Genomic DNA, 24,696 nt, shown 5'->3' with positions numbered 1-24,696 from the left:
ATCTTTACAGTTGCTGACCCAAGTTCATCCATAGTCAGATTCTTCCTCATTTTTACACTTAGTTTGTGTTCAGGGGGGGGGGGGAACCAATGAGTTAGCAAAACCTTAATAAAAGAAGGTTTTTAATATTTTTCTCTATGACAAAATGTTACAAGTAGACTGGTTGAATTATTATTGAATTTGGATACCACCCAGATGTCAATCATTAAATAACATAATTTTGCCTTTTAAAATTAAAGGGAAAATGACTTTCTCTTTGTGCTGGAAAGACACATTGACTCTGAGGCTGTGACTTAGCTGAATTACAAACTACTCCATTATATTCTAGACCAGTTCATTATGCAGCTCCATGGAAAGGGATAGAAAGTAAATCCTGTTACTCTAATACAGGGTTAGAGTATGTCTGGCTAGGGAATTCTGGGAATTGAAGCCCACAAATCTTAAAGTTGACAAGACACACTCCTATTATAATAGAAAAATGAGTAGTTGAATCACAATATTAAAACAACCCTTGCAACACTTTCCTGAAATGTAGATGTTTAGATGGGAGGAAATATACATTTTTTTCTGCAGCCTCTTTTTTCAATTTATAGTAACAGGCTCTTTAAATAGCCTGTTTTCCCGAAAAGAAGACTTAGCATGAAAATAAGACATAGCATGTTTTTATGTATGCACCTAATATAAGCCCTACTCCTCCCAATAAGCCCTACTAGAGAGCCTGCACAGCTGACTGGCTGTCCATTTCATCTGGTTGCTTGTGGTGCCACAGCCACGAGGTGAGGTGGGGTGGTAGTGAAGCTGCCCCATATGCCCTGCACCAGCTTTCTTCAAGGTTCCCACAGTCAGGCCATCCATGCCCCGACATCTGCCTCAGGGCAGCAGCACCAGTAGCAATGTGCAGCAAGAATCCATGTGGCCGCCAACCCACTTCTGCTTGTTCGCGGCCGCAACGGAGCAGGATGCTGTGTGGTGTGTTGGTGCCACGGTTGTGATGTGAGGCAGTTATCAGGACGTGGATGGCCTGGCTGCACGGGCCCCGGGGTAAGATAGTGTGGGGCATATATTCTTCTACTACTAATGCAAAGGCTCCATCACCCTCTGCCTCATGGCGGTGGCACTAACGCACTACATAGCCTCCTGCCCCGCTGTGAGCAAGTAGAAAAAATGGGCCTCCTGTACCGGGGAAAAAATAAAACACCCTCAAAAAATAAGCCCTAGTGCTTATTTTGAGGCCCCAAAGAAAATAAGACCAGTCTTATTTTCAGGAAAGCATGGTATCTATTCATTAATTTGTTAAATTTCTAGTCTCCTTTTCTTCAAGACAGAATATACCGCTTCCTCTTTCCATTCTTCCTGTAACAAAATTCCTGTGGCTATTCTGGCATAAAAGACAATAACTGGCCCCAAAGCCATCAATAAGCTTCATGGCTCAGGAAGGACATGAACCCAGCGATCTGTCCTATTCCAACACTTTAAACAAAGCTTGATTTCCTTCCTAACTGCAGCAGAATAGTGAAACTACAGATTCTTCTGCTACTAATGCAAAGACTATACAAATGTCATCCAGGTTTATTTACCCTGCCTCCAAGACCACCTAGCTCAGTCCAGAGAGTTTGTGTGAGAGGGTAAAAACAGCCCCGCCCTAATAGTTCTCAGAGTATATGGTAGATGCAACCTTTAGTTGGCAAGATTCTTTTATAGGTTTGGAACAATAAAGCATTCAGCTTGGAAGAAACATCTTTCTTGGTTTTGGGGGCTGATATAAGGAGAGGCAATGAGGTAGCTCAGTCTCATGCCATGAAGGGTTTTAAAAGTTAAAACCTGAATCTTGCATTGGCTCCAGAAGTGAACTGGCAACCAATCCAGGTCATGGAGCAGAGTGTGATATGTGTTGGTTTGGGAGCACACATAACTATCTACACCACTACTTTATGCACTAATTGGAGCCTCTGGATGCTCTTCAAGGCCCTATAAAGACACTCCCTACATAGAATTGCATTTTAAATTCAGGAATAGTTACAACTAGAGTAGCTATAGTACAGATTAGGCAAAACCTGGTATCTGTGAGTGGGACCATTTAGTCCTAGTGTACAATCACTTAAATGTGAACCAGTAGGTGCAGCAGTAGCCAAAAAACTAATATTCCTTGGCTGTATAAATAGACACAGAGAATCAAAATCACATGAAGTATTAGTACTGCTTTATAAATCCTTAGTAAGATCACACCTGGAATATTGCATCCAGTTTTGATCACCACATTACAAAAAAGATGTTAAGACTTTGGAACAAGTGCAAAGAAGAGCAGCTAAGACGATTAAGGGCCTGGAGATAAAAACATATGAAAAATGGTTGCAGGAATTAGATATGACCAGTCTAGAGAAAAGAAGGACTGGGGAGGACACACGATAGCGGTATTCTGATATTTGAGAGGCTGCCACAAAAAGGAGGGGGTCAACTTTTTTTCCGAAGCACCAGAGGGCAGGAGAAGAAACAATGGATGGAAACTAATCAAGGAGAGAAGCAACCTGGAATTAAAGAGAAACTTCCTAACAGTGAGGACAATTATCCAATGGAACAGCTTGCCTTCAGAGTTATAGATGGTTCATCACTGGAGGTTTTTTAAGAAAAGACTGAACAGCCACCTATCTGAAATGGTATAGAGTTTACTCCTAGAAGACCTCCAAGGTCCCTTCCAACTCTATTCTGATTAACACAATAAATGGCTCTGGTCAAAGTGTTTTATAGCCAGTGCATTTGCATAAGAGGACATTCAAAAAGACAATTTGTGACAGCACAAGTACTTACTTTTTTGATCCCTCTATCCCCCACTTACACCTCCCTCCATGTGGATGCCTCTAGTTTACAACCTAAAATTATGGGACAGAATGGAGCCATGCAATTAACCCTCCTGAATTTCATTTCAAATATAGACTTGCATCAGGGGTGGGTTCCTGCCAGTTCTAACCTCTTCTATAGAAGAGGTTCCACAAATCTACAGTGCTGTTTAGAACCGGTTCCAGCTCCCTCATCCCACCAATCCGCACATCATTAAGATGAAGAGCGAGAGGAGGAATTCTAGGAGTTGAAGTCCACAAGTCTTAAAGCTGTCAAGTTTGACCACCCCTGGGGTATTCTTTCTAAAGAGTTAGGGGTGCAAGGGTCATGTACTTGACAGCTTTAAGACTTGCACACTTCAGTGCCAGAGTTCCTGAGCCAACATGACTGGAGGAGGAATTCTGGGAGTTGAAGTCCACAAGTCTTAAAGCTGTCAAGTTTAAACACCCCTGGGTTTTTTTTTCTAAAAGGTTAGGGGTGCGAGGGTCTTGTAACAGCTGTAAGACTTGCGTGCTTCAAATGCCAGAGTTTCTGAGCCAACATTTTGGTTGCTAAGCAAGAGCATTGTTAAGTGAGTTTCACCACATTTTACAAGTTGGTCACGCCCACCCGGTCACATGGCCAGCAAGCCACTCCCACCCAGTCACACGGCTGACAAGCCACTCCCACAAAGCAGGCCACACCTACAGAAGAGGTTCTAAAAAATTTTGAAACCCACCATTGACTTGCATATATCTTGTGGAAGACTTTTGAAGGGAAGGAAAATGTCATAAATACAGCTCCTTAATCTTCTTGTTCTTCTGCAGAATGCTGCCTTAAGTGTCACTTTCTATTGTCTTCTAAATAAGGCTCCTTCCTTTGTATATATTTAGTAAGGCGAATAACAGCTCTTTATTTATTTTTTCCTGATTTACTTTTAAAGATCATATGACTCACTTGTTAATGTTTGACGGCATGTAATAATAGAAACTTCAGAAAGTTTGGTGAATGGGTATAAGTACGACCACATTCCACTATAATGGGTAAATGTTACTGCTCAAGAGACCTGTTGGCCCATCACAACTAAGAACTGGTTGGACCAGATTAGGGTTGTGTCATATGATAGGTCTTCCCTTCTGACCAATCAAATACCATTGTTCTTGGGTGCCTTGGGCACTTTTAAAAAGTGGCTGGGGGGGTGGTTGGCACAGTGAATTGTTTGGTTTCAGAGTGAAGGAAGGTGAGTAAACATATCTTAGGTCTCTGGCTTACTTGTGCTTGAGTTTTGATCTAAAGTGTCTTTTTCTATTGTTAAATCTAAAACATTTGTAAAGTTAGTACAAATTAACATCGAACACAAATGAGATTAAAACAAAATTTGTCACGGCATTGCTTCTGTTTGATCATGCTAGCTAAATAGAAAATCCTTAAATTACTTACATACCTTGTAGTTTAATCTAAATGTGGGGTATTGCTTTAAGCTTTTTATTTTTATGTTTCTGAGAAAAAACAAATTATGATGCCAGTGGTAATAACCTACCCTTTAGGTATTACTGCTTAATATAGGTGAGAAAAACTTATAGAAAGCAAGTGAAAAAATTGTAAGCCTTCTCACTGTTTTCGAGCAAACAGTTCCTTTTTATTCAGGCAAAGTTAACAGAAAGTGATACCTGTAAGTGGATGTTGTAGCTTTATACCTGATTCAAGTTATTTTACAGACAGTTTCAGCTTTTGCCTTGCTGAGTTATATGGAATGGAGTAGCTGACAAAGCACCATTTTGGACTGGTATCAGTTTGAAAAATTGATGTGTTATGTTCTGTACATTCTTCCAAACTCTGTGAGCCATCTATAATTCTTTTGAACTGTCCCTTATTCAGTCTCTGATACTGTATTTATGCTCAGATCCAGAGTTGAATCCTTAAAATATCTACCCTGCTTCCATGAAAATAAGACCTTCCCAGATAATAAACCCAATCCGGGTTTTGAGCGCATGCACTAAAATAAGCCCTCCCCCCCAAATAAGCCCTCCCTGAAAATATTGCAACATAGCAGCAGCCATGAGGTGACCACGCTTGCCACCTCCTGCACTTCAAAAAGACCTCCCTGAAAATAAGGCCAAGTGTTTATTTCAGGGGTCAAAAGAAAATAAGACCCAGTCTTATTTTCGGGATAACACTGTATTAAACTTGATCTTACTTGGAAGTCTTATTCAGTTCAGTGAAGTTTTTTCCTGAATAGGCATAGAATAAATTGCAAGTGATTAAAATGTTTTGCGTCACAAGCTTGCCCTTGACATAAATGGCTGGTATCTATCTGTATGCTACCAAAACTGTCTATTTGTAATCTTCAATTGGACAAAATGATGCATCATAGAGGAACAATTTTTGAACTAAAGTACCTCAAATGGGTTAACTTTAAGAAGGTATCCTAAGTTTGGAGCCAGTTAATCTTATGGAATTGAAATTTCAACAATCTTCAGATCAGTTGTATTGGTAAAATTATGGTCAGTGCAGAATTGCTGTAATCATGATATTTGATCGTGATTTCTAATTCGCCCTGACAACTTCCCACAAGCAAAGTCAATGGATAAGCTGGCAGGAAGTCAAAGGTTGCTCCTCCTACTGCTGCTTTTTTGCCTGCCTATGGTCATTCTGTTTATCAGTTTAGATAAGGAAATATCACTGAAATCATGACCCCTATGGGGTTATAGGTTGTACAGCTTTTTAAAAAGTTTGATTTAATAATAATAATAATAATAATAATAATAATAATAATAATAATAATAATAATAATAATAATATTTAATGCTTCTAGACTGCCCCCTCTCCCGCAAGGGACTCGGGGCGGTGTACAGTTCATACAAAATATAACAGGATACAATAAAATTAAATTAAATATGTACAGTTGACAATTGACATGGAGGAGGTTAAAATGTAGTTAAAAAAACTGTACAAAGCAGATATAAAATAAATTCAAACCCCTAAAAACAAATACAGTAAATTAAAAAGTCCCTAAAATAACCAGATAGAATACATTTGCCAGGAGGGACAGTTGAATTATGCCATTTAATTGTCACAAGCTTCTTGTCTCGAGATTTAATTCTTACATAATAGCATAGTTCGTATAACTTACAATTAACAGTTGGGCAAAAAAAATTTAAGCCAAAATTTCCTCAGCTATTAAGAATCTCAGTGTAAGATAAAATTGAAAACATTCCCAGTTATATTTGCAAATATTAAGTTTTCATGTATTTATCCTTTTTTAAAAGGGCCTTTTCTTCTTCAAGACACTGAGCTGGATCTTGGCTTTGTTCAGTTCATTATTATAGTCAATAGTTTGCATAATACGACTAATAAAATATAACTGATAACAAATAAATGTTCAGTCAAAAATAAAAAAAATAAACACTTGAAAGAAAAAGGATACCGAGTCAACTGATGTTCTTAATTTATTTATTTTTATGTAAATTCATTGAAATCTAATTATGGTTTTATCTGGATACAATCCAGATTTTCCAATGCATCTCACTCCTTTAAGGATAATGTGATTATCTTAAATTTGTCGTGCATTATCATTTGCAGACCATGACAACAAACCCAAAACTGTCAAAACAGTTGCCGCCAGATAAGATGACACCTTAAGACTATGTTGCCAATACTGTTAATACTATATAATGGCCATGTTTGTCAATGTGATTGACGTTTTTGTTGTACAAAGAACAAAATAAAAAGCCAAGTTCCTTTTTGTTTATTCTGTAAAAAGCTGTAATAGTAACACATTCAATGATTTTTTTAAAAAAAGATGCTAAATATGCTTTGAATATCATCTCATCAAACAGTGTAACTGGGGCTGATGATTTTATATATTTGAAATGTCATCAGTAAAACCTTTTCCAATATAATAGTCCTCAGATATGTGTTAGAAGTCACAGCTCCCAGAACTTTCAATCAGCCATTGACCTGTTCAGCAGGAATCATGAGTGTTTCTAATGTATTTTGTGTATTTGTATATTAAAATTTGAAAAACACTATAATTATTCATCGCTGTAGTATACCAAGTATGGTAAGCTTATGAAGCTTTAGGACAGGGGTGTCCAAACTTGGGAACTTTAAGACTTGTGGACTTCAACTCCCAGAATTCCCCAGCCAGCCATGCTGGCTGGGGAATTCTGGGAGTTGAAGTCCACAAGTCTTAAAGTTCCCAAGTTTGGACACCCCTGCTTTAGGACAAAGCATTTTTTGCTACAAGATGACAAATAAGTAAAAAGCAGCATAGTTTCAATGGAAAAACAGAGTTTTGTTTCCAATGAATTAGATTCAGGGCATGTCACTACAGATCTGTGTAATGTCAATGAGGGATTTGAGAATACCTTGCCAGTCCTGAGAAAGTTTGCATTTGTTTGACTATGCTTGGATGCCTCTCAATTGGGAAATTGTTTTAGCATCTGGTATCAGCTCCCTTCTCTAAAAACCGATGAGTAACCAACTGAAACTTACACTTAACAGGCACTGTTTGTGATTTTTTTTTGATTGACAATCTTGTTGAACTTGAGCAGGAAGTTCCAAAATATATATATGGGCAATACTTATACCCTGACTATGCGACAGGATAGTCAAGGAATGATTAAGCATATCCCATTGCTGAGAGTAAATTGCATTCATATATACACATTCACTTGGAGTCACGATCAATGAATATAGTGCAGCTCGCTTGTAGCTAAGTAAATACAAGAGACTAAGAAAGATCAGGGGAAGAAGTTTTTAAAAGAGCTGCATTTATCTTGCTCCAGATATTCATTAATAAAAAGCACTGAGAAGTTATGGATTGTCCTGGCCTGAGAAACCCTATAGATTTCATTTATAGATTTCTACATTCTGTGCCTCAGTATATTTTCTTTAAAACATTATGTCTAGACTTGTCCCATACATGCAGATAAATGCAGATATATATATATCAATACTATCCATTCTTACAGAGTATAATAAATCTGGGGTTGTTGTTTTGTTAACTGTTATAGGCTGGTAAGCACACTTAGAATTTTAAACACTAGATATAAATTGACTGCTATGATGGGCATGACCAGTTACAAGACTGCTTTAGAAGTACTGCATAGTTCATCTTCCTGGCTGTTGGCAGCAGAACAGTCAGTCCTAGCATAGGGCTAAGGTGAAATACATCTGATGGGCTTATGGCCAGTAGTCACTGGTGAAATTGTAGTAACTCTATTGCTTGAGGAACTCTGAGGAAGAAATAGCAAATAATTCTTCACAAATGGCATTAAAGCCCATGGAAAGAAGCTCACCAAGAAATAGGACCATGTTGCTTTTAAAGATGAGGGGCCCATGTTTGGAGGTAATTATTTGGCTGCAAAGAAGAAGGAAGAGCATTCTGAAGTAGGTCTAGGTCAGGGGTGTCCAAACTTGGGAACTTTAAGACTTGTGGACTTCAACTCTCAGAATTCCCCAGCCAGCATGGCTGGCTGGGGAATTCTGGGAGTTGAAGTCCACAAGTCTTAAAGTTCCCAAGTTTGGACACCCCTGGTCTAGGTAGTATGAACAATTGCATCAAAGCCTTTGGAAAATCAAGATGCTGATTGTAAACAGAATTGGTGGGGGGAGCTGATTGAAAAACTTTAGGAAGGAAACATGAAGTGATTGCAAGAAAACCTGGATTTTGTTAAAATTGAAATGACTTGGATTAGGAAAGGGATTCAATGAGTAACTGAACTAAAATAGACAGGTATAGAACATTTCCAATCAGACAAATTCAAAATGTTCTATTCTGGAAGTGAACCCCAAATTTAAAAATGGAGTGTAATTTCTATCAAGGATGGCCATGCAGTTTCTTGATTATAAAGGTAGATGCATCATCAATTGAAGAAGAAATAGATGAAGAATTATATGGAAAATTACCAGAAATAATAGATTCAGTACCAAAGAAGCATGTTCTAATAATTTCTTCTGACTTTAAAAGAAAAGTTGGAGAATAACCGTATATGATTGGAAAAATTAGATTAGAAACCTGCAGTGATGCAGAGCCCATTTTCTATGCTATATCGAAGTCTAACACATTATTTTAATATAAAATATGGTTCTATGCCTGGACATCTCCAAATGGACAACACCATAATCAAATAAATTACATAGCCAGAGATAGAAATTTTCTGCTGAACTATTGATGCGAATGCTGGAGGCGGATTGTGGATAAGTCTACCAGGTACTAATCACAACAATGCAATTACATATCTGACCAAAACAAAAGTCTAGAAAATTTCCAACCCCAATACCTAAAATTCATTTCATAAAACTATAACTAAACCTGGGCCTAGTGGATTGAGAATCTGAGTAATTGTGGGAAGAAGTTAAAATACTATAGAAGTTGAAGAGTTAGAAAGCATGTAACAATCAATTCTGCGCAGGAGCAAGAAAAAGACTGATCCCTTTGATTTATGGTGTCAGAAAAGCTTGTTTTCAGGGGTGGGCTGCTGCGGGTTTGCACGGGTTCGGGCGAGCATCTAACTAAGTATCTGCCCAGTTCAGTGAACCTCCGAATCCCACCTCTAGCTGGTGCCACCCATCCATCCCACCCCACCCCACCCCGCCATTCTGAGGAGTCTCCACTTGGCCAGTTTTGTATGCCAGGTAAGTGCAGGAGGTTCAGGGAGAGTGAAAAATGGGCCTCCTGGAAGTTCTGGAAGTCCAGAAATAGATCCATTTCCATCCCCCGGAGGGTCTCCGGAAACCGGGGAAGGCATTTTCGTGTTCCCAGAGACTCGAGAAAAGCCTCCAGAGCTTGGGGAGGGTGAAAATACACCCACCATGGTGCAGGAGGCCAACTAGGCCACACCCACCATTGCCACACCCACCCAGCAATTGGGCAGAGAACTCATTGCTAAAATTCTTGAAGTCCACCCCAATTGCTTTCTGCTCTTTGAACAATCAAAAGAACCTTTTATTCAGTTAAATACAGGATATTAAGCCAGAATGCTCATTGGAAGCAAGGATCTATTCAAATTGCTGGTTCTTCATCTATTACCTCAAAAACTTTTCAGTTCCATCAACAATGCTCTGATTGTTAATGTTACCCGTCCCTCTACTTCCTTGATTATATTACAATTATCATTCTCCCTTTAAACATATTATACAGTACTTTTCTGCTATGTCTTTCATGGCAATCATTCTTTTATGCATATTTTTCCAATTCGCAAGAAAAAAAATATTCAATATTCCACCAAACATTTTCCTATTAACATACTTGTGGGATTCTGCAGCATAATCCTTGTTCCAAGAAGTTTCCTCAATATCTTTCCTTACATCTACTTCCCTTTCATTTTATTTGGAGATTATATTCTAAAAAGGTTTTATACCAATCTCATGCTTTCATTTTCCCAGGCATTCTTCTTTCATTTCTCTCCATTCTGTTTTCACTATCCACTTTCCCTCCAAGTTCAACTCTGGATGTTAACAAAATTTTGATCTGTTCCACCGAGCCTGTCATAATTCCCATATTGCTCACTAATTCTGTCTTTCATCACAGTCAATCAAATAAATAATGCTTTTATATTTGCAGTCATATATGCATATGAATAGACTTACATTCAAACACACATTTAAAACAAACTTTTAGAAGTTTTCTAAGCAACTGCTTACCAACAATTACCATTCTTTTTCATTTAATTTCATTCCTGTATTTCTGAATTGCTCAATCAGTTCTCTATACTCTGCTGTCTTTTTCCCAGTCATCCATTCATGTCATCTTGTTGAATATTTTTTTCCTGAATTTATTCATTCAGAATGATCCACAGTGTTTTCATAATTCTTCCATTGTTGGTGTTCAATGGATGTAGCATCCAGCTGTCACCAATGTATGGGTGCATATACGTGAGTGCACACACACACACACACACAGACACACACACACACAGAGACAGACAGACACACACACTTATACCACTCAATCCTTTCTGACATTCATTTTAGCCATTTCATTCATAAATGAAGCCTATACTTTCACCTTTATGCAGGTATCCATCAACTCCCACTCCACAAGGTTATTACCATCTTCATTCAGATGCTCCTCTCCCTGCTTTTTCCCCTTTTGGTTTCATGACATCACAAGATATCTATTTTTTCTTCCTTCTATTTCATTTGTTAACTCTTTACTATTCTTATAATTTGAGTTTCAGTTTTCTATGCAACAGGGTCATCAGATCAGGGGTGGGTTTCTGCCAATTCTAACCTCTTCTATAGAAGAGGTTCCACAAATCTACAGAGCCATTTAGAACTGGTTCCAGCTCCCTCCCCCGCCCGTCCGCACATCATCAAGATGAAGAGCGAGAGAAGGAATTCTGGGAGTTGAAGTCCACAAGTCTTAAAGCTGTCAAGTTTGAACACCCCTGGGTTTTTTTTTCCTAAAAAGTTAGGGGTACAAGGGTCTTGTAACTTGACAGCTTTAAGACTTGCGTGCTTCAAATGCCAGAGTTTCTGAGCCAACATTTTGGTTGCTAAGCAAGAGCGTTGTTAAGTGAGTTTCACCACATTTTACAAGTTGGCCATGCCCACCCAGTCACATGGCTGGCAAGCCACTCCCACCCGATCACATGGCCGGCAAGCCACTCCCACAAAGCAGGCCACACCTACAGAAGAGGTTCTAAAAAATTTTGAAACCCACCACTGCATCAGATGCACCTTTAAATATTGATCTTGGCTCCCATTCTGCCTCTAAATGATTAAGACTTTAGCACATTTTGGATAGTATGCCACAGTGAAACCAATGCCCAATTTTAACCCAAGCATACTCCTGCCACTATATTCAGCTAATAAGTATTGCACATTTCCAACCTACTAGGTTGGAACTTGTACAATGTACTAACAAACATTTTTGGTGCATGATTATTTACTCAATGCACTTTAGACTATCTTTTGCATTTCGTGTCACCCACATACACTAAAGCCAGTTTGGTCTGTGGTTAAGGCACCAGGGTAGAAAGCAAGAGTCTGTGAGTTCTAGTTCCATCTTAGCCATGAAAGCCAGCTGGGTGAACTTGGGCTATTAACTCTCTCTTAGCCCAACTCACCTCAGAGGGTTGTTGTTCTAGGAAAAATAGGAGGAGGAAGTTATTTTGGTTATGTTTACCACCATGAATGATTTGTAAAACTAATAAAGGTATAATATAAGTAAGTAAATAAGCAAATGAACTACTGTATTTTGGGGGGTATAAGCCGCACCTTTTCCCCTCAAAAAAGAAGCTGAAAATCTGGGTGCGTCTTATACACTGAATATAGCATTTTTTTGCCTCCCGAAACCCTGCCTTCTTACCAAAATAGCCTTTAGGAGTGTATTTCAGAGTGCTCCTGGGGGCTGGGGAGGGGAGAAATAAGCAAAAAACAGCCTGGTTTTTGCTCAATTTTGCCCTCCCTCCCAGCCACCAGGAGCATTCTATAAACCTTCTAAAGGCTATTCATGATCTTTTTTAAAAAAAAAATGGGTCATTTTTGGGAGGTCTGCAGAGTGCAAAAACTTTTTTAAAAAAAATTGCCTCTTCAAAATCTTGGTGGGTCTTATACTCCGATGCGTCTTATACTCCGAAAAATATGATAATATCTAAGACTGATCTTAAATATGAAAATAAACTTTCCTAATTCTTAAGAGTCTTCGGAGCAACAAAGTGTTCAGGCATAATTTGTTTAGGGAAAAAAACTAGGAAATACAATACAATACAATACAATAGTAGAGTTGGAAGGGACCTTGGAGGTCTTCTAGTCCAACCCCCTGCCTAGGCAGGAAACCCTATATCGTGAATGAAATGAAATATTTTATAATGAAAGAACAGCTCTCATTACCCAATGAAATTTCTGGGTATGAGTCCGGCAGGGCTGTATAATGTCGCCCTGCCTATTTAACTTATATGCAGAGCACATCATGAGAAAGGTGGAACTAGATCAGTGGTGGGCAACCTTTTTTTTCAACTGAGCCAAATCTCGCCAAAACCACGATTGAAATTTATTTTGAGAGCCACATTTTTAAAACCGAAAATACATAGGATGGTACACTGTTTTTAGTTTCAATAAACTCTGGCATTTGAAGCATGCAAGTCTTAAAGCTGTCAAGTTACAAGATCCTTGCATCCCTAACCCTTTAGGAAAAAAACCCCAAGGGGTCTTCAAACCTGACAGCTTTAAGACTTGTGGACTTCAACTCCCAGAATTCCTCCTCCAGTCATGTTGGCTCAGAAACTCTGGCATTGAAGCATGCAAGTCTTAAAGCTGTCAAGTTGCAAGACCCTTGCACCCCTAACCCTTTAGAAAAAAAAAACCCAGGAGTCTTCAAACCTGACAGCTTTAAGACTTGTGGAGTTCAACTCCCAGAATTCCTCCTCCAGTCATGTTGGCTCAGGAACTCTGGCATTGAAGCATGCAAGTCTTAAAAGCTGTCAAGTTGCAAGACCCTTGCACCCCTAACCCTTTAGAAAAAAGAAAAAACCCAGGGTCTTCAAACCTGACAGCTTGAAGACTTGTGGACTTCAACTCCCAGAATTCCTCCTCCAGTCATGTTGCGGCGACATCATCTGCGTGGATCCATCTTCGGCTTTTTTCACAGGGGACAGGGCTGCTGCTGAAGATGTCGACGAGCCCCTGCCACCACCAGAACAACAGCTGCCTCCTCCTCCCCCACCAACAGCACCACTACATTTGGAGTGAAGCCGCCAAAGCTCCCGCTGGCGCCCCCCTCCACTCAGAGCACCGCGTTACCCCTGCTGCCTTCTCCGCCACCGCCATGCTTTTGAGAAGCCATGAGGCCTTTTTTCCCTGCTCCTGCCCCCCCCGCCGCCTTCCTACTGGCTCCCGCGGCCTCATGGCTCCTCAAAAGCACAGCAGAGGAGGAGAGGGCAGGGTAACGCGGGGCCCAACTCAGGTGCTCCTAACGGTGGGGGAGGCGCCGCTGACGCGGCGTCGGGTGCTGTTAGAGGAGGAGGAGGTGGCAGCAGATATTCTGGTAGCGGCAGGGGCTTTACTTTAGCTGCAGCGCCGGGCGCAAGCAGCTAGGATTGGCCACCCATAAAGGACCTCCTCCCCGGGCTTGCTTTCCTGGCGTCAGTCACCCCGCGCTCACCAAAACAAGTCCGGGGAGGTCCTTTGCGGGCGGCCAGTTCTAGCCGTCTGCAAAGGACCTCCCCAGCCTCCGGCGCCTGTGACAGCAGAAAGCACTGCGCGGCAGTTGGAAACTGCTGCGCGGTGTTTTGTTGCCACCTGCGCGGGCGCGCAGCCGCGCACCTTAGAGGGAACAGTGGGAGGGAGGGGAGCAGGCGCCCGGCACACAGAAGAGCCGCATTAAAATGTGTAAAGAGCCGCATGTGGCTCGCGAGCCGCGGCTTGCCGACCACTGGACTAGATGAATCAAAAGTTGGAATTGAGATTGCTGGGAAAAATATCAACAACTTCAGATATGCAGAAGATACCACTCTAATGGTAGAAAGTGAAGAGGAACTAAAGAGTCTCTTGATGCAGGTGAAAAAGGAGTGTGCAAAAGTTGGCTTGAAACTCAACATTAGGAAACTAAGATCATGGCATCTCGATTCCTGGCAAAAAGATGGGAAGAAATGGAGGTAGTGACAGATTTTATTTTCCTGGGCTCCAAGGTCACCGCAGATGGGGACTGCAGCCAAGAAATTAAAAGACGCTTGCTCCTAGGGAGGAAAGCTAAGGCAAACCTAGACAGCATACTAAAAAGCAAAGACATCACCCTGCCAACAAAAGTGTGTATAGTCAAGGCTATGGTTTTCCCAATTGGAGTGTATGGCTGTGAAAGTTAGACCATAAGAAAGGCTGAGCGCCAAAGAATTGAGGCCTTTGAACTATGGTACTGGAGAAGACTCCTGTGAGTCCCTTGGACTGCAAGGCGATCAAACCGGTCAGTCCTAGAGGAGATCAATCCTGACTGCTCTTTAGAAGGCCAGATCCTGAAGATGAAACTCAAATATTTTGGCCACCTAATGAGAAGGAAGGCCTCACAGGAGAAGAGCCTGATGCTGGGAAAGATTGAGGGCAAAAGAAGAAGGGGACGACAGAGAATGAGGTGGCTGGATGGAGTCACCGAAGCAGTAGGTGTGAGCTTAAATAGATTCCAGAGGATGGTAGAGGACAGGAAGACCTGGAGGAATGTTGTCTACGGGGTTGCAATGAGTCGGAAACAACTTTGCAATTAACAACAAGCTAGGACATTGTAGAATAAGGTTCAATGCCCATATAGCATTGTTCTCAACCACACCCTTTCAAAAATATTTCTCTTTTATCCAAGGTTACTGTGGTTTTGGTTGAGTCATGGTGTTTGCCTACTCTTTGTTTACTTGCAAAAAAAATCTTTTAGTTTATTTTAAGCTTTTGTTCTACAAATCTTTAAAACACCAAAGCTCAGTTAGGAAGTTTCGTACACCATAAACAGCCAGTTCCAGGCCATTCCTGATTTGGAAAGAGATACCTCTATAGGTGTGTAGCTGCCCTTGTTTTGAATCCCAAATCCATATATTATAGCTGAGGTATTATACTAGAATGTTGATATAAACAAGTCTAAAATATGGAATTTTACCAATGCCAGTAGACAGTTTGAGGAAGGCTGAGCTAGTTATGGATATCCTAGTCTAGCAGTCTCTAAGACATTGGAGCTGTAACTATGATAATTTCTCAACCAGTTGTTTTGTTGGCCATAGTGGGTGTGGAATTTTGGGAACTGTAATTCAACATATCTGAAGAGCTCTGATTTAGAAACTTTACTAGACATTTTAGAGGTCACACAGACATTTCATCCAATATCAAGACAGAACTGAACTAATTATACTGCTACATTTTTCCCCTCTCACTTTCTTTTAACTTTGTATTACTTTGTGTTGTATTATGAATATTATTAGCATCAAAGATGTTAAAGAACCCTTGGGCATCTCAAAATTTTACATATTTATTGCAGTAGTCTTTAAGACATAAGAGATTTGTTATTATAATGAACAGTTTTGCTGGCAAGAAAATTAAGATGTTTGCTTAGTTTTTGACTTGCTTTCTTCACTCACTTGAGAGTTTTGAAACCAAATTCACACATGTTTTTAAATATGGTATCTGATGGTATCAATACTAATCTGGAGCCAGTTCTAGCCAGTAATATAGAGTTATTATTTTCTTTTCTCCTTTCAATGCATTGTGAAGTGTAGGATGAAGGAGCAGGATTGAAATTTGAGATTATAAAAATATGTTTACAGAATAACTATTCAGTTTGAGAAAGTTTAAACTTGAAGATCAAGTCAGTTACTTCCCAGAGTTTGCAGGAATTGGATAATTGTTCATATGAACTGTACTATCTTTGTACTTTGTGCAATAAAATGATTACATAGCTAGCTTATAAAACACACTCAAAAGACTATACTTCAATGGTTATCCTTAAAATTGGAGAATGATATTAGGTGGTATGCCACAACAATCAATTTTATGTCTGATTGAGGAGAACACTTATCGAATTTGCAGATGATTCAAAGTCAGAAATAAAAATTATAGTTTAAAAATAATAGAAAAAAATACAATAGATATAAGTGCAAAATTCACAGTAAAAAAAACCCAAATCAAATGTACAATTTTAGGATGGCGGCCATCTGGTATACGAACTGCGCATGTGAAAGATTGTGGATGTAGTTATCTGCAATTGAATATGATCCAGCAGTGTCACATAACTGGAAAGAAGACACTCAGTTGGCATCAAGAGAAGCATAGTCTCCAAATTACAGAAAATAATCATTCCAGGCACTCCCCCCCTCCCCCCCTCACCCCCAGTTTGGGACACCATTTTCCATCTTGAAAAAAGGATGACTGACAGGAAACATGATAGAACTCTGGAAATATCTGAATGAATATCACATTAAAGAGAGATATTTTACTCTCTTATCAAAGAGTACAAGACACAGTTGCTAGATTTATGTTACACAGAGGCAGAATCCAACTAAATGTACATAAATCTTCAGAAATGGCAAAATTGACCTATTTACTCAGGGATGAAACATGTTCTTTTATAAAAGAATGGAATCCTTTTATGATATTTTGCTGTAAAAAATGAAAGTGATTTCACAGTTTGTTGATTTAAAAGGTTGAAAATGAAATACAAGGGAACCATATGATGTAATCTGAGAGAGGGATAATATGTTGGTCTGTATGTGCTATAAAGAACATTGGAAGCCACTTCTTTGTGTTTTCCTTTGTACTGTTTTTTCACACTTTTTTCTTTTTCTTAGCTCTCTTTTACATATGTTATGTTTAATTTTTATTCATGTAAAAATCCCTATTAAAATTATATTTAAGCAATAGATTTATCGAGAGTATAAGAAAGAACCAAGAACTGTGCAATGCAAAAGGATATTTATATCCCCCTTTTACTTAACTAAAAGTAAACAAAAGCACCACACTTCATCCATGCGAATATCACTGAATTTTCCTCTGAAAAAAATTAAAAAACGATTGACAAATATTAGGGGAAAATATATTAGAAAAACCTGCCTTGTACTCTTGCTCTGGCAATTATACGAGAGAGAATGGTGGAGAGGGTGTGTAAATTCCATGGAAGATACTAAGGACTGGAATGCAGAGCAGAAAGTTTTAGAACTTTAAAACATTCAACCGGAATGTTACTTTCCTGGTCTCCCTTGTTCTAGCTGCAACTGGCTCTTTGAATTATTTTCTCAGCTGGTTCCATAACAGTGGCTGCAACAGAGTTTTTGATGGGTGTGACATTTTCACCCAAAAAGGTTGAATCAGGCTTGCTGTAGGCTATCTGCTGTAAAATAGGAAATAACATTTTCAACCATGAAGCAGAAGCTGTAGCCCAAGGTTGAAGGAACTTCCCAGGCAGGTAGGTATGAGAAGCGATTAAAGATCTCATTCATTGCCTTCCTAGGAATGGTATAACGTGCAAGTAATGTGATTCTTTTAATCCTACCACAAATAATCAAGTGAAGAAATGAATTATGAAGTGAAGCATGTAGAATGGATTCCAAAATTATATGAGAATTCAACTGAGATAGAAATACAAATATGTTCTTACAATACATTGTGTGTTTAAAAGCTTAATCAATTCTTAAGTAATAATTCCCACCTAAAACGTTAAGGAAACATTTTACATGACACATGGTTTTCTGTGAGGAATGAACATGAGAAATCCTTCACTTAAAATACAATTTTCTAAATGTAGTTTTGAATAGCAGATTCTGCCCTGTTTGGCTACTATGAAGATTGACTGGTGGGTGTCATTTTAAATACTGCATGCTTTATATACAACTGGTAATATTATTTGATATATTAATCCTGTATATTGTACAGGTGAGAAGGAGGGCTGAGAAAATATCTATAGACCTATCAAATTCTGGTTATAAACTGTTTCAACCAGTGGTGAGATTCTTTTTTTTTTTTTACTACCAGTTCTGTGGCCATGGCTTGGTGGGCATGGCATGGCTTGGTGGGTGTGGCTTGGTGAGCATGGCAGGGGAAGGATACTGTGAAATCCCAATTCCCTCCCCAATCCAGGGGAAGGTTACTACAAAATCCCCATTTGCTCCCGATCAGCTGGGACTCAGGAGGCAGAGAATAGATGGGGGCAGGGCCAATCAGAGGTGGTATTTACCGGTTCTCCAAACTAAAAATTTCTGCTACCTGTTCTCCAGAATCTGCTGAATACCACTTCTGGTTTCAACTCTTCCCCTGGGGATTGCTGCAGGACATTGCATACCAAAACAGCTAGACCCAGAGACAGTTTTTCCCCTTGTGTCATCACTCTGCTGGACACCTAATCCTCACAGTATTGTCTTACATCTAAGTATATTTACTCATGTTGTACGCCTGTAGTTATATTATTATCCTTCTCAACTTATCTACCTCTTATTGGTATTTATTATTATTATTATTGTTCTGAATGTACATTGAAAGCTTTGCGCCAGATATAAATTCCTTGTGTGTCTAATCGTATTTGGCCAATAAAGTATTCCATTCTATTTCATTCCATTCCATCCCTCAGAACTAAACTAGATTAGATACATGTTGTTCTTTAAGACACATTATTTGCTAATGAGGTGAGAATAGGTGTTCTTCCTGTACGATTTAAAAAGGCATTGTAGATATTGTAGGATCATTTTGTTTTGATTTTTGAAGTCTTTGAAGCTTTTTATTACAATCTGGGACATGGATGAAGATTGTACCGCTTTCAGGGTTCAAAAGAAGAAGAAAAGACAGCACTTTTGAAAGAACCTGAAGTATTAACACATGTATAATTCCTTTCTAGATTGCATTGCCAACTGAAGATGGCAAAAGAAGATACTGGTGTGCGATGCTTTCAGGGCTTACTAATTCTGGGAAATGTTGTCATAGGGGTAAGTAACTTAACAATGGCTTCTTTGAAAATATACCACTGTCAAGGTTCACACATTATTAAGCCATGATTTTGAAAATAATAGTTAGCTTTGTAAACTACAGTTGGTTGCATTGATATATCACGATAAATCCCAAATTCTGGTTTAGAAATTGCTCCCTTGTTTCTTGGCTTGGTAAGAGAGAGAAAAAAGAAAGGACTGAACAGGGCTGGACTGGGATTAGTGGAGTGTACTCAGCGTTGCCTGACTTTTTTTCCAGTTCAGCTATGTAGGGGGAAGAATATATCTCAGGATCTTCTGTCCAATTTTCTCCAAACCAGGCCTTCTCTACTGGTGGCTGATTCCCTTTCTTTTTCCCAGGATCTTGGCTGAAGCCACCAACTGCAACCAGCCAGATCCCTCCTTTCCCTATGAGTTGTGGATCTTCCTCTGAGTCTCCACCTCCATATTTTCAGTGAGGCCATCCTTGAACCATTGCTTTCCTTTCCCCAAACAACAACCAATACTTGCCTGGATGTTTCACGTCACTTTCCAACTTTTCTCCAGTCTTTCTCTCTTCCCCTTCTTTGTTCACTCCAGTTTCACTCTTGTCTCCACTCTCTTCTATCTCTCCAATTTTGGGTTATGTTGGCAGCATGCCCTGCAACAACTGAAATGGCTGCTTCCCTGGAGCTCTAATGCCCATGCCCTATATACCTAACTGCCCCAATGAAACTGTCCACTCAAAATCCCCCCACACCAGCCCTGGGTAGCAGCTGGGTTAGTTCATCAGACTTCCTAATTCAGCAGCTGCCTTTCAAGGCTAAAGCTGCTTCCCCATCTCCTTTTCTCACTCTTTATTCTGGGTCATGCCAGCAGAACAGCAGCCGTGCTAGGCTATGAAATCCATATACTGCACATAAGAGTTGAATGTAGAAAGCATTCTTATTTATTTATTTTTATTATTGCACTTTGATAATTGCGCATCTTTAGTTTAAGCTGCACATTAGGATTAGGAGTGTATGCATCTGTATGCATGCATGTGCTTGGATGTATGCGTTTCCTAATTCAGCATTACTTTGAAATGTAAAAAATGCAAATGTGTTTTTCATTTGTGGAGACAAGAATAATGGCAGAAAGAATTCCTATTGTAAGTGAAAAATAGCTTCTCCATTTTCTTGTAAAAAAAATCAAATAGAAAATGTTTTTGTCGAATAAAAGTAGAGAAAAGTAGTATTTCTTCTAAAAAGTAATACGTGAGAGAGAAAATACAATTGGGGTAAGCATAATGGCTGGTAAAGAGAGATTGGCATCAGTCTGAGGAAACATCATTTTCCACTCAAAGGAGTCTAGAACTGAAGCACTTGGAAGCTGGAAGAATGGAAGCTATGCAAAATATCTGTAATGCTTTCAGTCACAAATTTGTATAAGTATTTTTTTGATCTGGGGTATCCTTTTTATGAAAGAAAGAAGTGTGAGATTCAAGTAGAATATTCGGTTTGGCTCAGATTTTAGCCTTAAAAACAAATGCAAAAATTTAGAGAATGTTCTGGAAAGACTCACATGTCTCTTTGGTTTCAGTGTTGTGGCCTTGCGCTCATGGCTGAATGTATATTCTTCGTGTCTGATCAACACTCTCTATATCCACTGCTGGAAGCTACGGACAATGATGATATCTATGGTGCCGCCTGGATTGGGATCTTCACTGGTTTCTGTTTCTTTTGTCTATCTGTTCTTGGTATTGTTGGTGTCATAAAGTCAAGCAGGACAATGCTATTAGTGGTAAGTTTGCAGCAACAAAAGGTATTGGTGATCTTACCAACTAAGAAATACATCTGCCAGCTGTATATCTTGGTATATTCTGAAACAGTGATGTTACCATGGAAGACAATAATGAATAGGTTGTCAAGGAAATACTGTGTTTGCAGAGTTTCAGAGGCTGAAATCATTATATGTGCTGACACTTCTTGCACAAATAAAAATTAATGATAGTTTTAGTTTGTCAGAAGTAGAAACTTTTTGGTTAAATGTATTTTTGCACAGTTTGCTGTCAGTCACTGGCATGAATAAAAAAAGAAAAAAAATGATTTTTTCCCCCTAGGTCTTCAGTTTTACCATTTTAAGATGAGGATCTAATCAATAGCATTATAGCCACATTTCTTTAGAATAAAAATTTTTCCAATCAGTGCAATTAAAAACTAAACAAAGTTTTTGATTGGCATAGTTATGCAACCAAATATGGCAAGAGGAAAGTGAAGATGATCAGAACTGCATACAGTAGCTACGTAATTTTCACAATAGTCTTGACATAGTGGCTGGAGAGCTAACACGGTCTATAGACAGATAAAAATAGTTTCAAACTCAACCCAAGAAAGATGGAACAGTTGATAATTCAGAACCCGATTGACTGTAAGACTCTAGTAGCATTAATTCTCAAATTTAAAATCTGAAGTGAAAGGGTTCCTCATGGAATCACATATCCCTCGCCAGGAGATCTTTGCCCAGTTTCAGGTGATGCATCCTTTGTAGTCTTACCTGGAATAGGATGCCCCAAGAACAATCACTCGCCTAGATTACTGTAATTCTTTCTACATGAGTTCGTACTTGAAGAGTATCTGGAGATTTCAGTGGGTCCAAAATGCAATGCTCACATGCATCATACTTTGTTTTGATAGTGCATGATATATCCTTTGTGCAAGAGTTGCAGTGGCCAACAGTATATTTCTGAGTGCAATTCCAAGCACCAGTCACCAACTCTATCCCAATATAATTTTAGGCTTGGATAGCTAAGAAAGTATTATTTTTCCCAAGTAAATTCTGAAAATCCAACCTGAATGTTGAAAAAAAAATACCTGCAGGGTACTTACTTATCTACTATGAGCACAACTGAAGGACCATATGGTAGTCATTTCTATTGGGCTCCCTCCTATGGAATAGACTGCCTCCCATTCATATAGTTTTATAGAAAGTTGTCAAAAAATATGTGGTTATTCCAGAAAGCTTTTGGGAAAAGTTTATGAACCTATCAACAGCAGAATTAGCATTATATGAATATGTGATATTGATATCAATATCTATATCCGCATATATCTCAATACATATATAGATATGCACATTGCACACACATGATAATACATTCCTACATATACAGCCTAGAAGCCAAATGAATTGAAGAAGTGGATGGATGGATGGATGGATGGATAGATGGATGAACAAGACAATTTTCTATATACTTTTACAGTTTTCCTGTACAATTTTAAGAAACTAAGAAATTCATTTCTATCATAACATTACTCTCAAGTTAGAATATAAACTGTATTCAGACAAATACAGTATACAAGATGCACTCATCATAAAACATGTATGACAATATTCCTGCAATACATTCATGTTGCAGACAAGAGTTTAAATGCTAAATCACTGTATGTATGTTCACTTCTCATTTATTCAAAAACTGTGATGGGTAGCAAAGAAATTTATAAATGGAAGAAAAGCATGATTTTGTGAGACAAAAAGAAATACAAGTAAAAAATTGTCACAGGGGAAAAAAAGTAGTGCTAGAAATCCTAGATAAACATTTCCAAAAGATCCTAAATGGAGAAAGATTTAATCCCACACACTGTAATAAAAATGGCAAATTATTCTGAAATGTATAAAAATCAAATGGAAATTACCAGGAAAAGCTTGGACTCTTAATAGACTCTTAGTAGAGAAGCTTAGACTCTTAGGAAAATAACATTTTCACAAACAGCAGGATTTAGTCATTCCTCAATAGTACCTGAAGTAAATTCCAATTACACATAGCCTGTTCTCGGTTTTGACATTCAAAGTATAAAGAAACTACAGCTTAGCAGAATTGTAAAGTGCTGAAAAAGTACATATAGAAAAACAGTCTGGCATCTTTAGATTAGCAATGAAGTCATTATTTTGGGAGACCTTATCTTCCTTTTCCCCCAAGATTTTTTTAGAAATAAATATAGGTAGTTACAGAGCATTGAAATGGATTCAAATGTTAATATAACAGTAATTTCAGAAGAAATGGATCATTTTTCCTACGTTGAAGTCTGCTGATATTGCCTAAAGCAGTTCCAGAGCTGGGACAATTTATTGTGGATATATTATACAAAAGTAAATGCTTCCAGTGAAGGGAAGCGGTGGCTCAGTGGCTAAGAAGCTGAGCTTGTCAATCAGAAGGTTGGTAGTTCAGCAGTTCGAATCTCTAGTGTCGCGTAACGGAGTGAGCTCCCATTACTTGTTCTAGCTTCTGCCAACCTAGCAGTTCGAAAGCACGTAAAAAATTCAAGTAGAAAAATAGGGACCACCTTGGTGGGAAGGTAACAGCGCTCCATGCACTTCAGCATTTAGTCATGCTGGCCACATGACCATGGAGATGTTTTTGGACAGTGCTTGCACTTTGGCTTAGAAATGGAGATGAGTACCACCCCCTAGAGCCGGAAACGACTGTCACGTGTGTGTGAGGAACCTTTACCTTAAATGCTTCTAGTATACGATTTAAAAGACCAAAAGTTAATAATCTCTATAGTAGATTATATTATACAGACAAGGTATGTCTAAATACAAAGCTCCTAGACAGTGACGTGCGGTGAGGTTTATAGCTGGTGAGGCAGCAATTTTTTTAGACTTGTGGACTTCAACTCCCAGAATTCCACAGTCAGGCATGCTCAGTTGCGACCTGCCGCCCTCCGCCCTGGGATTCGGCCACAGCACCGCCTGCCAGAGCTGCGCAGAATCCGGGGCGCGCTTGTCGGGCGAGGGCAGCTCAGATGGGGAGTGGACGGAGCGGAGGAAGCCTCTTCCCCCCGCTTCCTGTGCCCAAAAGAACAAAGGGAACCTCTGCCGCCGCCAGGGCAACCTGGCTGGCCTCTCTCGCGGCGGCTCTCTGGTGCTAAGCTTGGGAGCCCCTGGAGGAGCTGGCGGGGGCTGCAAGCACCGCAGGCTGGACTGGAGCCTCGAGTCTAGGGCAGCGAGTCATTTGATAGGAAACTTGCCTCTTGGAAGGAATGACTTGGCTTGGCTCCTGCTTTGTCTCTCCTGCCTCTTCGCTTCTCCGTTCGGTCGTTGGGCGGCAGATCGAAAGCGGGAGCCAAGCTGGGTCATTCCTCCCAAAAGGCAAGTTTCCCATTGAATGACTCGCTGCCCTGATGATGAGAGGTTAGGCTGTGCCTCACTTGCCTCACCTGAGTGCATGTCACTGCTCCTCGAAGAACCTTTTATGTGCCATAAAGTGTTTGTTGAGTCTTAGTAACTAATACATTTAACCCTTAGGAATATGAAATCTGAAAAATGATTTTTATATTTTTCAATTAAGAGAAGAAATGGGAAGATAAATTCATATTTATTTATAATACATAAATATAATTAAAATATCTAACAGGTTATATAAAACTTTTATTTTAAGGCCACAGGGTAATGAAATTATGACTTAAAAGTTTCAACGTGTTGAATTTTATTGGAATCTTTACTGCAGAATGGCTTTTAAGCTTTAGTAAAT

General features: G+C 39.3%; 1 protein-coding gene across 1 annotated transcript in view; it reads left to right on the top strand.

The window, feature by feature from the left end:
- Nucleotides 1–4,006: 4,006 nt before the first annotated feature.
- UPK1B (uroplakin 1B) overlaps nucleotides 4,007–24,696 on the top strand; it is a 33,702-nt gene continuing 13,012 nt past the window's right edge. The window contains exons 1-3 of the mRNA XM_081952838.1: nucleotides 4,007–4,054; nucleotides 19,118–19,205; nucleotides 20,766–20,966. Of these exons, the coding sequence (XP_081808964.1) occupies nucleotides 19,137–19,205; nucleotides 20,766–20,966 (270 nt within the window). The 5' untranslated portion in view covers nucleotides 4,007–4,054; nucleotides 19,118–19,136. The remainder of the gene's footprint in view (nucleotides 4,055–19,117; nucleotides 19,206–20,765; nucleotides 20,967–24,696) is intronic.

The sequence above is a fragment of the Natrix helvetica genome (genome assembly GCF_964273705.1).
Source record: "Natrix helvetica genome assembly, chromosome: 4".
Taxonomy (NCBI): Eukaryota; Metazoa; Chordata; class Lepidosauria; order Squamata; family Natricidae; genus Natrix; species Natrix helvetica.
This window is presented reverse-complemented; position numbering and strand designations above follow the sequence as displayed.